The sequence below is a fragment of the Trachurus japonicus genome, chromosome 9 (assembly GCF_045865225.1).
Source record: "Trachurus japonicus isolate A0001 chromosome 9, Traja_1.0".
NCBI lineage: Eukaryota > Metazoa > Chordata > Actinopteri > Carangiformes > Carangidae > Trachurus > Trachurus japonicus.
In genome coordinates, this window is record NC_140915.1 from 29,841,770 (window position 1) to 29,853,930 (window position 12,161).

Consider the following 12,161-nt stretch of genomic DNA (forward strand, 5'->3'; position numbering starts at 1 on the left):
ACCTACAGAAACCAGGTCACTGTTTCCTCAAGCTGTAACTCTCTTTAATTCATAATGAATTAAATGATGAGACATCTACAGTGTGTGACATCTACAGACGCTGTGGCATTTCCATGGCAGAAAATGCAGAATGTACATTGATGGAGACAAAGCGTTCTGCCCTGACAAGTCCTCGATGCAGCTTTAAGAGGATGAGACCAGGAGGTGGGTGAGAAGCAGGGAGGGGTATCATTATAGCCCCCACTCATCACCACCACCACCACCACCACCAACTCCTCATGGGACCAGTTACATTTTCATTTGATAGGAACTGGAAAATCACCATCTGTAATTAGATTACACATAGATAGATGGAATGAGAAAAAAAATGTTAGTTAATTAACTCAAAGCATATTCTAATCAGGTTTCATAACTCCCCCTCCTCTCAACAACCTCCGATCTGAATCCTCTCACAAATCCCCCCGGGACTCACCATCACACAAGCCAAGAAGAGACGGGCACTCAAACAAGATCATTTGACGCTAATTTCCCAAACAGGAAAGCACTTAAAGACGCACTCTGATTGAGACAACGAAGCACGTGCATCAATACCTAATGAGAGAGAATGGAAGTCACAGAATGCGTATACCGGGTGATCGGCAGAGAAACATCCCTCTGTCTTTTGTTGTTTTGTGTATGTTTCCTGAGATGATCGGTTCCTGTGCCAGGGCGACAACTTTCCGTCATGGCAGGAAACGAGGACAGGGAATTAAATGAGTCTCTCTTCATGGGATCGGGGACAAGTGGCTGTGATAGCAGTCAAAGAGGTGTCTCTGAAGGAGTGTCACCCGCCGCATTCGCATCACCATTATCTGTCAACCTGCCAGTCCATCTGTCTGTTTGCCACACAGTGCTCTGAAGACTGACAAACTCCATTTACAAAGGAAACATGTGTCACATGTGCGGTGCAATGAGGAAAAAGCGGCGCCCTAAATGTGTTGTGCTGATCCACAAGTCTGCTATTGTTCAACATTTTTCATCAGTTTCTAATTATTAATCCTGTAGTGGAAATAAAGGATCGCAAAGTATTTTCTATCAAAGCCGCCTCGCAGACAGTCATCAGACTGACAGCTCAATCACGCAGCCATTACATTTGTCTCTCACTTTGATTAGAAATCCATTTCAAATGTCAAGTCAATTTTTTTTTTGTCAAAACTAAGCACAGCATGAACAAGAAAACAGAGGACAGCCACTAAGACGAGAAGAGCAACAGATTAGATGTCAAACTGTTTGTGGGTATTTCTGCTCTGACATTAAGGTATCCAGTTAATTACCTGCATCAAGGTTTGTTTGTTTATTTGCCCAAAGGACTATGCAAAAAGTACTGAACCCATTTACACCAACCTACGTAGGTGGAGGGATTGTGTATGGTTCGTGCAGTCTTTGACGAAATGCATTCTTGATAAAGTTATTACATATCTTAGAAAAAACAATGCACAGGAGAGATTTGGTCAATTTCTATCGATTAAGGCCTTGGACCATGTAATTCATTAACTGAAGCAACAGGGAAAAACCCAACTTATTAAATTAGATTTTTAACACAGCGCCAGAAAGACACACTTTAAAACACCAACTGGCGGAGCAACTCGCAGCATTGTCAACAGATTTGCAGCAAACCTGATTTTACCAGTTTGAAATAGTTCCTTTGGGACGTGGAGCAGTCTGGCACATGGAGGACCGCTTTAATTTCTAAACACCTGCTCACTCTCTACTTAGGCCACCAAATACAACCAGCACAGAGCCTTTTCTCCTCTCCAACAAACAATCCTGGTCTGCCATTTCACTGAGAACCACAGCCAAGCCATCTCCCCTGAGTGTACCCACGACGTGCGTGTGTATGTGTGTGTGTGTGTGTGTGTGTGTGTGTGTTTGTGTGTGCGCATCTAAAGAGCCACCATCACAGCAGCCTGCACCTGCTCTGCCTGAGGCCCTGCTAAGCGAGCTACAGGAGCAGCAGCACAACGCGGAGCTGGAGGAGCGAGGGGATGGAGTGACAGAGAGCTGGGGGGAAATGGATCTTTTGGCTTAAATGTCAACAGCTTAGCTCAAACCAACTGCAGCGCATTTTTTGAGAACCTAATATGAATCCATACGAGTTTCAAGCTGATAGCTGTTGAGCTCGTGTGCAACTGCAACGCTATAAATAATACAATGTCCCAGTTGTTTAGAGGAAAATACAATCCGAGGCTTCCAGGTAAGAGGTTTGTGTGCAAGTTCAGCTGTGCATCCTCGCAGACGAGCAGCTTAGCCTGTTACGGGGATGCTGCTGCTGCTGCCGGTGAGAGACTGATGGACACACGCAGTTGTGTACACTGACAAGACTCAGGCATGGATAGTTTCACATGTCCGGCAAGGCTGTGTAAGAACAATGTCCCCGGGGCACTGTTGCAAAACCGTGCAATGCCCAGCGGCAGCAAAACAAGAAGCATTCAGTGTCTGTAAAGTATAATGTATCCATTCGTTATACACAAGGCTCAGCAGGTTGAGTCAGCACCTCCGTACCTGAGCTGCACCGCTGCTTCATCCAGTCCTAATGGGGCAGCTGAACGCTACTATTCTGTCAAAGATACTATTGCCTGGAAAATACTAGCACAGCAGTTGCAGTTTTCTCTTGCAGCTGCTAAAAGACAACATTGTTCATAGCAAGACGAAGAGGAGGGGCTTAATACACACTCCCAAATGTAAATTGGGAGGGTAATTTCACACCTGAAGCGTTACACCAACTGTTGTGTGCCAAGTTACAGTCTTTTGTTCCAATGAGTGATTATGTATCTTTCTTTTTTTTTCTTCAAGCCCTCATTGGAGCAGCTGGAACGAGTGAATATACTAGTTTTTATTGCAGAAGACTGAGTAGCATTCAAGGCACTAAACATGTTCTGTGCAGCGTGGTTTCATCATGCAGAAACACCCAGACAGGTGGCGAGGGCAGCAAACACATTTTTACATGGCTATAAAGGCAGACATTACTTAAAATAATGTAACGTCACACCATAGACATTGTGTAGCGTCTGGCCGGGGCCCTGCAGCGGCGCTCGGCCTCGTAAGGTATATTTAAACAGCTAAGAAGCCGCTGATGCTTGAGATTTCACAGTGGTAACTGGAGCACTCTCCAGACTGCTCGACAGTATGCGCTCTAATGTGGCCTCTGACCCCGGTCGCAGGAATATAGATCAAGAGAGAGGACTGGAGGAGGGGAATGACGGGGCTGGAGGAGAGATGGAGAAGGCAGAGTATTTCAGTATCTCTGATGGATGATAATGTTTCACAGTTTCCATCAATCATGTCCTATCTGACACCGGGATATCGCTCACCTGTCAAGACAACCATTTGCCAATAGACTTCGAGACAAACACCATAAACCGGCATTTTAAAATGCACCAATACAGTACATGCAGTATGCGGGATAAAAGTTGACACAATATATTCATGGAGGGTGGGGAAAGCATCGAGGTTCAAGTCACATCCACAAATGTAGCCTACAGACATCAGCACAAGCAAACAAACAAATCCCCATTAGGTTTAAGTCGTACACAACCGGAGGAACATGCACAACAGGAGGTGACAAGAGTTGGGGTGAACACAGAGGAGCCATAGAGAGGGGGGGAGGGGGCACACACAGCATTATGCTGTAAGTAGCCATGGCTCTGTTAGACTGCAACATAACCCCTAGTTAAATATATAAAAATCTATGAGGCATGAGATCATTTGAGATGGTGAAGAATGGGGGGTGGACCACAGAGGTTTGTTCTGTGGTCCTCATTACTGAATCTATCTCAGCGTGCCTGTCAGTCACCACCTGTCTGTCTGCCTTGTTAGAGGAGCTGGAATCATGAATCTCCCTTAGGAGACAAGCCCCGTGGAGGATATGGAAGCGCTCCTGGCCCACATATCTTAGCAACTATAAACATATGCCTGACATAAGTATCCCAGTATAAGCCTCATATAAATAAATCCAAACTTACAAGAGGGAACGGCAGCTAAGCTGAGCCTGAGAGACAGAGAGGGAAAAGGCGTCTCAGTGGGTCGCACTCAGCACCATTTCTCCTTCCTTCCTGCAGGGTTTTACAGCCAGCAGTAAAAAAAAAAAAAAAAAAAACTTTCCTTAGCTTCCTTCACCACCTTCAGGATGGCAGGAAAACGTGAGGAGAGGGAGGGCCAGATAGGCCAGGGTGACGATGAGGGGAACTAAAACAATCTGCTCCGGGCTAGGTTGTTACTGTGACCCCTGGGGGAGCAGTTTGTGTGTGTGTGTGTGTTTGTGTGTGTCTGCTACACCGTTGGACTGTGAAAACACAGCACAGCACCTCAGTTCCTTCTCAGAAACCGAATGGAAGAGACAAGCCGAGACTGATTTGCTTCTCTCTAGCACCGTGTGCCATTTAACCAAGTGGGCAGTGCTCATGAAGATTCTGAGGTTAATTGACTCTTTTATTTTTCACACTCAATAATCATCAATAATCTACTCTAGAGCAAGATACTGACCATTCAGGTGCCCGACCAGGCCATCAATCCAAGGAATGGAATGTCTAGTCCTGGCTACATGAAGGCTACAGCTAAGCCATGGACACACTCCTGGAAAATTGAGCCTTCAAAGACGGGCTTATGAATCCCATCTCTGACAAAAGAAGAGATGGAATTAGTGGGATTTAGGGGCATCAGTATAAGGCAGGGTGGTATTAGTGGTGCTCTTCACACGTCTCCATCCAGGCTGAATCACAGGGCCTTTTTAAAGCACACAAGCAGCGAATGTCTGTCACAACATACAGCACTGTGTTGGATGGAGACAGCTGCAGGGCCTGAAGACTGAGCCGATGCTATGCCCGGCCCACTGGAACCAGTCCAGTGCAGAGTTATAAAGGAACGTAGGAACTGCGGTTTTGGCAGCTGCACTCTGATAAATGTTGTGAAACAGAGACAAGTATGCATGTTTTTCAAGCCATATGCTGAAAGGGATGTGGCTCTAGTGCCATTGACAGTGCCTTATTCAAAACATGTTTTAGCCAGCTTATGTCTGAAACACTGGCTCTCTACAGTATATGCAAGACTGAGTACATAATACAGAAGCTTAACCAGTGAAAAGAATGAAAAGAATAGAGCTTAAGTCCTGCAGAGGACTGTTCCACCTCATAGAACAAGGAAATGTGTTCCTATTGATGTGGTCCATCAAGTCAGGCCCGCTTTATTCCCTGTGGAGGCACCCAGAGGCAGGCACCTCCTGAGCCCTAAGAGCAGCTGACCACACCCCTGGAACAATGACCTCAATAAAATCCAACATAGCTCCATTTGCTCAAACAGAACCACTGGGGGGTAAAGGAAAGCTGCGGCAAATCAGAAATGAGTGCTCTGAGGCTTGCAGGAAAGCATTACAAATGGACTGTTGTATACATAAATCAATCTTCGCATTTACCACTTGCTATCCAAAAATCCATCTCCACGCTCACAGTGGGCCGCGCAGGTACCAGGAATGAGGATTAATGAGAGCAGGATAGCCTAGTCACCATTGTCTCCATTGTTTCTCCTGTTGGATTTTGACAGTGGACTCCCCAGAGTGCCTTACCCGGCATACCCCTGCAGCCTGTACATACTGCAGACCACTGCGTCACAGCGAGAGCAAGGGGAGGCCTTGCATTCCAGGAAGCTCTTCTTTCTGTCCTCCATCTCTGTCGAGCTCTCCCAATGGGAAGCGCTGGACTGGGATTAACAGAGCGAGGGCAGCACATAAATTTTAGCCATATTGCTGAGTCGCTGTTCCCCACGCAAACCTCCCACCCCCCTCCCCTCCCACACACACACACTAACACACACACCTCCTTACCTGACCCAATCCCCCACCCCCATCCTATCTTTTCACAACCCAGGAGGATGGGCCAGGAGGGGCTGGCCACACAGTCGCAGCCCGTTCCACTCGGCATGCTGGGCCGTAAATACTGCACAGCATCGGGAACAGCAGGTGCTATCACTCCCTATCATTAATTATCCCCACTGCATCACTCTAGGGCCTCTCACTCCAAACTCCAAATCTCCTGCACCATCTTATTCTTCAGCCCCCCACCCCTTCCCATTTTCTTTCACTTTCAAATTCCAACCATCTCAAATGCCATCAGCGCACGGAGCTCTACAGCAATTCCATTTCTTCTCCTCAATATCCACCCACCTACCTACATTACTTCCTACAACCCTACACTCTAGCCCCATTCATTTGTCCCCTGATGCGTCTCAATCTTTGTCCAGCCATCTCAGCCTCTCCCAAATGATTCCTCTCCCCCACTGACAGCAGCCGAGGCTGTTTTCTCCTCTCCTCAGATGTGTGTCTTCCAGCACTTCTCTTCACATTCTGACGGGTTTTCCCCTGCTGTAAATGTATTCCAAAACTGCTGCGCTGCTGCCAGCCAGGAGACGTCACAGGGACTGATGGTGCGCTGGGGGGGAGAGACAGCCCTCCGCCCCCTGCCCCACACCGGAGAGCTCATAAATAACACCAAATCAAAGAGGAAAAAGCAGCACGAGAAGCTCCCCGAGATGAAAAGTCAATGAACATGGTCAGAGATGTAGGAGTGTGCCTGCCGATGGTTAAGGTCCGAGTTCCCATCGAGAGTGGCCCCAGAAACATGAGCAGGGCGTCCTGTCCTTCTCAGGTGAGAAGGCTTTATGTCAACTGCGTGAAACCCGCAAAAACATCTGGCACAACCACAAAAACAAACAGTCGCTTCCTTCTGGCTTGGTCAGACTGCCACAAGGCATAATGTGAGCCCTAAGCGTAGAGCCTGGGTCCGTAACATGAGACCACCCAACATATTACCGGGCTGCAAGTATGTTGGGCTCAAGATAACACAGGGTGATGATGACTTAAAAACACATCTGGCAGCAAAAAAAAGAAGCATGGAATGTTTTTCAGCTGTTGGAAAAGAAATTCATGGACATGGAAAAAACATAGTCAGCGTCAGTGTCTGATACAGACAGGTATAAGTCACACAAGCTACTGGAGTCCATAATTCATGTCCAAACCACATTGGACAAACATATGAAGACACAAAAAACAGTGTTCCTTTTACCCAGTGCCTTAAAAACCAGCAATTCCACAGAATGTAACCCGTGGCTGTTTGTTCATTTCAGGACACTTTTAGGCAAGCCGCCATCTCTTACCTGACCTACTGAGTTAGCATTCCCCCAGGACAGGTACTGTCCATATTTTCTAATGCTTACCTTCCTCTACAATGGGACCAAAGAGCACTGCAGTGTCCGCTGCTGTACACCCACCCTACTGCACTTATGCTATCAGGCAGGACAAGAGCCATGTTAGCATTCCCCAGACTCAGACACAAAACATAAGTGTATCTGTACTTTAAAAGGAAAAAGGCCAACTGTGTATTGCTGCACTCGGCTTTTAAGCTGTCTGTGGGGGAAATATTGATCATCACTGGGCTGACAGCCTTATATAACATCAGAAAACCCTGGTCTATGGCAGCCTCTTGTCATCTGCCTCCCCCTTCTTCGTTTCAACACTTTTTCCTAAACAGCTCAGATGTTCAGGGCATCTTCAAACTGCAGGAAGAGAAAGTTAATCACCTAAATCCCCTGAAAAAAAAGGGAACTTTACTCTCTTTATCTGTTTCCAGAAGAGATAAGCTATCTGCTGGCAACAATTAATGGAATTGCTCTCTCAACTCTTCATTGTCATAGATCTGGAATTTTGACTCATTAGTGTAATCCATTATGAAGAGGCGGACACTGGACACAGTATAATTCTCCTACACTTTCCATTGATTCCCATCGACCTACACCTGGAGTAGAGAGACAGACTGCAAAGCTGATAAACAAGAAGTGAGAACGGGGAAATTCAAGGACCTTTAGTGGCATTAGTGTGAGCATGTTTTTCTAAGAAGAGCACTGTGTTGTAAAGAAATCACTTCCTATACGGTGTGGAGCACAATAGCTGTTTTCATTCCAATGTCTGCTGTCTGGCTGCTATTGGAAATATCATCCTTGGCAACAAACTAGAGTCCAGGGTGAAGGGACAATGTCACAAACACACATTATATGGATGGCAGGTGATTCAACATATTGAACGCTGCTGTGTTTTCTCATCTAAGTGCTTGTGTTCATACATATGCATCTAGCATCCAGCCTCACCAACAGGTTAATAAATCAACATCACACAAAACAAGAGTAACCACTTTCCACCTTGATGAGAGACACCAACATAAGCGATTCGATGGAAAGATAATCTACATATGAAAGACTGTGTTACTTTTAAGATATTTTCAGGTTGAGCACATGTGACTGCACTGTGGCTGGGAATCAATTCCTGCAGTGTGGAGAGGCTTTTAGTCCTCAAAGGGGGGTCTCGTGGATGATTCTGGCAGATACAATGCACAGCTGCAGAAATCATTAGGACACGCTCACAGCTTTTATTTTCTTTGCTGATAATTCAACATTAAGACGCTTGATTTTGATCATTTACTTTCATCTCTTCTTTCAGGGTGAGATTATCCACATTAATGACACTTGATGTGGAACAAACGACATACAGAAATTAATTAAGGCGAGAGGAGGCACAGGTTAGAAAAACCATGCACAATTAAGTGGATTTCAGCTTCTACCAGTGGCTGTGGTTACACTGCCTCTGGTACTGGTTACTTGTTCTCTTTATGGGTGGTTATAAAGACAAAACATCATCATGTCTCAGATGAGAAGACAAAAATATCTGGGCCAAGGATGAAAACACACTGTGTTTATGCTACTGCTGAACAAAGTCTTTAGGGAAAAAATGTCTCAAATCATGCAAAACAGCTTAAAGAGGAAAGAAAAGAGTTGAACATCCTTTCACTTTTCTTTCCCTGACTCTACACCAGAGCAAAACCCCACTTCTGCAAAGCTGCTTTTTGTCAGACAGGCGCCCCCTGCTGGTAAAAATCCTAACCATAGGCATTTTAGTGCTACAATTTTTTTTTATAGACCCCAGATGATTTTCAGACATTTTCCATGTTGTAATACTCCAAAGCTATGAAAATGAAGCAATAACAGAGAGTCAAATTTGAAAAGAAAGGGTATGTCTGAGCACGGAAACAAGAAACTGAGACACATGGCTTAGTCTTCTCAGAGGATCCTCTTTAAAAAAGCTGCAGGTATCTAAGGAGGGGTGTGTTCATTGTGAAACTTTAAGGTATGATTTTTGGTAAGACGGTAACGCTTCACTTTCAATATTTAATTCTCAAAAGCGTGTTTTCTATTCAGACACAGGACTCAACATTGTGTCTGCTTAGAGCTCCAGAGATTCACTGCAGGACACATTAATCACTGATGTCTTGCTTAGTCCAGATTAAGACTGTAGGCCTGTCTGATGTTGTAAGTAGGTGCAGCACATATAGCACACAGGTCAGAGTGTGAGAAATTAGCATGGCAACATATTCTAAATCCCTGGGGGGTGCATTATTAATATGCAAGCACATTATAGGTGTGAAGAGTGTAGTGCAACACAGCTGATTGTCTCTCATATTCATTTACTGGGAGAGAAAATGCAAAAAAAAAATAGCGAGAAACATCAAAGTAGGAGGAGAAACTTGTCTTTGCTATAAACTCCTCTTTGGCTACAGTTCTGTACAGTGCAATGCAGTGCAGCTGTAGTCATTACTACAGTATCTATAGGTTGTATCGTTTGTAGTAAACAAATGGAGCAGCCAGTCTGTGACCGAGCCCTGTCTTTACAACTTGGGATCAACCAGACAAAACGTCATTAATCGACATGATTGGATAGAATAAATAAACGTCGGACAGACTCACCTTCTTCCGGGGCTGCCATTTCATCATATTTGTAAACCAAAATTGAACAGCATTAAGATATTATATGAGAATGGAATGTAGATTCAAAGAAATCCAGAGCGCAAGTCATGCTGCCTCTCGACTTCCCTCATTTTTGCAGCAGATTTTCTCCAAGAAGCGATGCATGATGATGTGCGAGTCTCAGCTTTGCGGTAATTTCAGGGGGGAGACAGCACAGTCAACACAAATCACACACTGGTTAAATCCACAGTTGAGCTCGGAGAATAAATCAGAGACACATGGTGTCGACTGACAGTGTTTAAGGTGAAGGTTTCCTGTGCGTAAATCCAAAGTACGAGTCCGCTATGAACCCACTCCCTCCTCACCAGGCGCACAGGATCGGCGCCTCCAGGACCAATCCGCTCTGTGTATTAGGAAAAAAATAATTCTTAAACTTTTCCGAAACGAAGTCGTCCCCCTGTAAGTAGGCTACACCGTTAGTAGAGCGCAATACGGATACGCCGTGTCCCAGTCTGTTCTCTTCGATCAGAAGGAGGCGATAGGAGGACGAGACGTGTTGCCAAAATGCAGAAATATTCATCACAGTGGTCAAATCCCGTTTTCCAGCGGCCGCAACACACTTTAGTTAAGTACTGGTGGAAAAAAGGAGTCCAGCAGAGCCCGGCGGAGACAGCGCGACAAGCGAGGAGATTACTTTCAGAGGGAGGAGGGGGGTACAAGCAGCCAAAAAAAAAAAAAATCCCTGGAATTTCTGTGAGGAGCTGGAAGGATATCCTGATTCCTGCAACAGCAACAAACTGGACTACAGCTCTCTGATGACTTCCTTCCCTGCGCTCCTCCAGCCTTGCAGTTTACAGACTTGGAGCTGTGGAGCTGAGCTGAGCAGGCAGGAGGAAGCAGGGTCATAGCGCCGTCGGCAACAGATTTGCCAAGAGGAAAAAAAAAAAAAAAGAGTGCGCTTTAGGTTTCGGTGCTGAGCTGAGCTGAAGCTGGTGTCCACACAGGAGGAGGGCTGCGGTTTGCTGTGTGGCTCAAGGACACTTTTCCAGGTATTAAACCTGGACACTCTTGCCAAGTGTCACCCATGTTGTGCCAGTCCAACATCATGGTCAGGGGGGGAAAATTGGTTGCAAAGTGAAAGTTGTTCTTTACATATAATTAGCTACAATGACATTTCAATGATGCTATTACAAACCTACTTATCACCAGCTGACGCTCATATTTATTTCCAGTTTAAGCTTCCACCATTAAAATGCTTTACAATATCTGTAAGGAAGCCACATTTTACTATAATTTGCATATTTTCCTTTAAAAACACTGTAGATTTAGGCAGACTGCAAACATGTGTGACAAAAATGTGACAATGTCTTTCTGCTCAACAGCTCTGTGTAAACCAGCAATGCTACGCAACCCTCGTCACAGTTTAAAGTGGCGTTAATGACCTAAGGAGATTCAAACAACATCACACTCCACTGCAGCACTGACTTGCTCAATAGAGGCTATAATGGGAATAATAAATTGAATTCTTCCATAAAAGACGGTGATTCACAAAGGACAGAGAGCCTTGGATGCTGGAGACAACCACAGCCCTGTGTATGTACACTTTTCCCTCCTTCCTCCTGCTGAGAGCAGCTGTCACATATAGTATACTGTGCAATATTTTATAGCACACACACATCAGAGGCTACCAAACATTTCTTTTTTTGGTATTATTTGGCTGAAATGAAAGAAAATATCTGCTGTTTTTTTCCACGCTAAGAAACGGACTTTTCATCATTAATTGTGGAAGTGGGCTGAATAAAATTCAAAACAGAGGGCATGGTTATTCTGGTAAAAACCCACTCACCACAATCACCGCCACAGTCACAGAATGAAAACAGTCCCAAAACAGACCGGCTATCAACAGTTACAACACATCAACTGGTGCTGAACACAGTTGTTGCAGCACAAACCCGGAGCGGCGCTTAATACAGCAACGAGCCTGTTGTTACAGTAATCCATGAGGAATAACGTCAATGTAGAAGAAGGTGAATGAAAGAAATGGTCGATATTGATGTGAGGTGAAATCAGTTTCAACAATAGGCCTGTGATTTAAATTGGTTATGGGTGATGGACTTTATGGAGCTGTGGGCTGGTCAATAAGCTGGTGTGTCTTCGGGGTCAGCGGGGTCCGTGGTGAACCTCGGGGTCACTGAGATAACAAAAGACAAGCAGGAGGAGGGGGGCATGCTGACATATGGCCCTACGGACAAACTCCTGCTGTGCACAGGGAGTCCACAAGACACTGGGTAATCCACATGGATGAGCATGAACAAAAAAAATGCCCGACACTACATCCGCAG

General features: G+C 45.3%; 1 protein-coding gene across 3 annotated transcripts in view; it reads right to left on the bottom strand.

The window, feature by feature from the left end:
- Window positions 1-12,161, bottom strand: part of LOC146981750 (tetratricopeptide repeat protein 28-like) — a 179,025-nt gene that overhangs the window by 103,770 nt on the left and 63,094 nt on the right. Inside the window, exon 1 of one of the 3 annotated variants that reach the window (XM_085787274.1) lies at window positions 9,820-10,651. The exons of the other annotated variants lie outside the window; for them this stretch is intronic. Within the exon in view, the coding sequence (XP_085643400.1) occupies window positions 9,820-9,846 (27 nt within the window). The 5' untranslated portion in view covers window positions 9,847-10,651. Of the gene's footprint in view, window positions 1-9,819; window positions 10,652-12,161 lie in introns of those variants that run through there. 3 annotated transcript variants of the gene reach the window in all.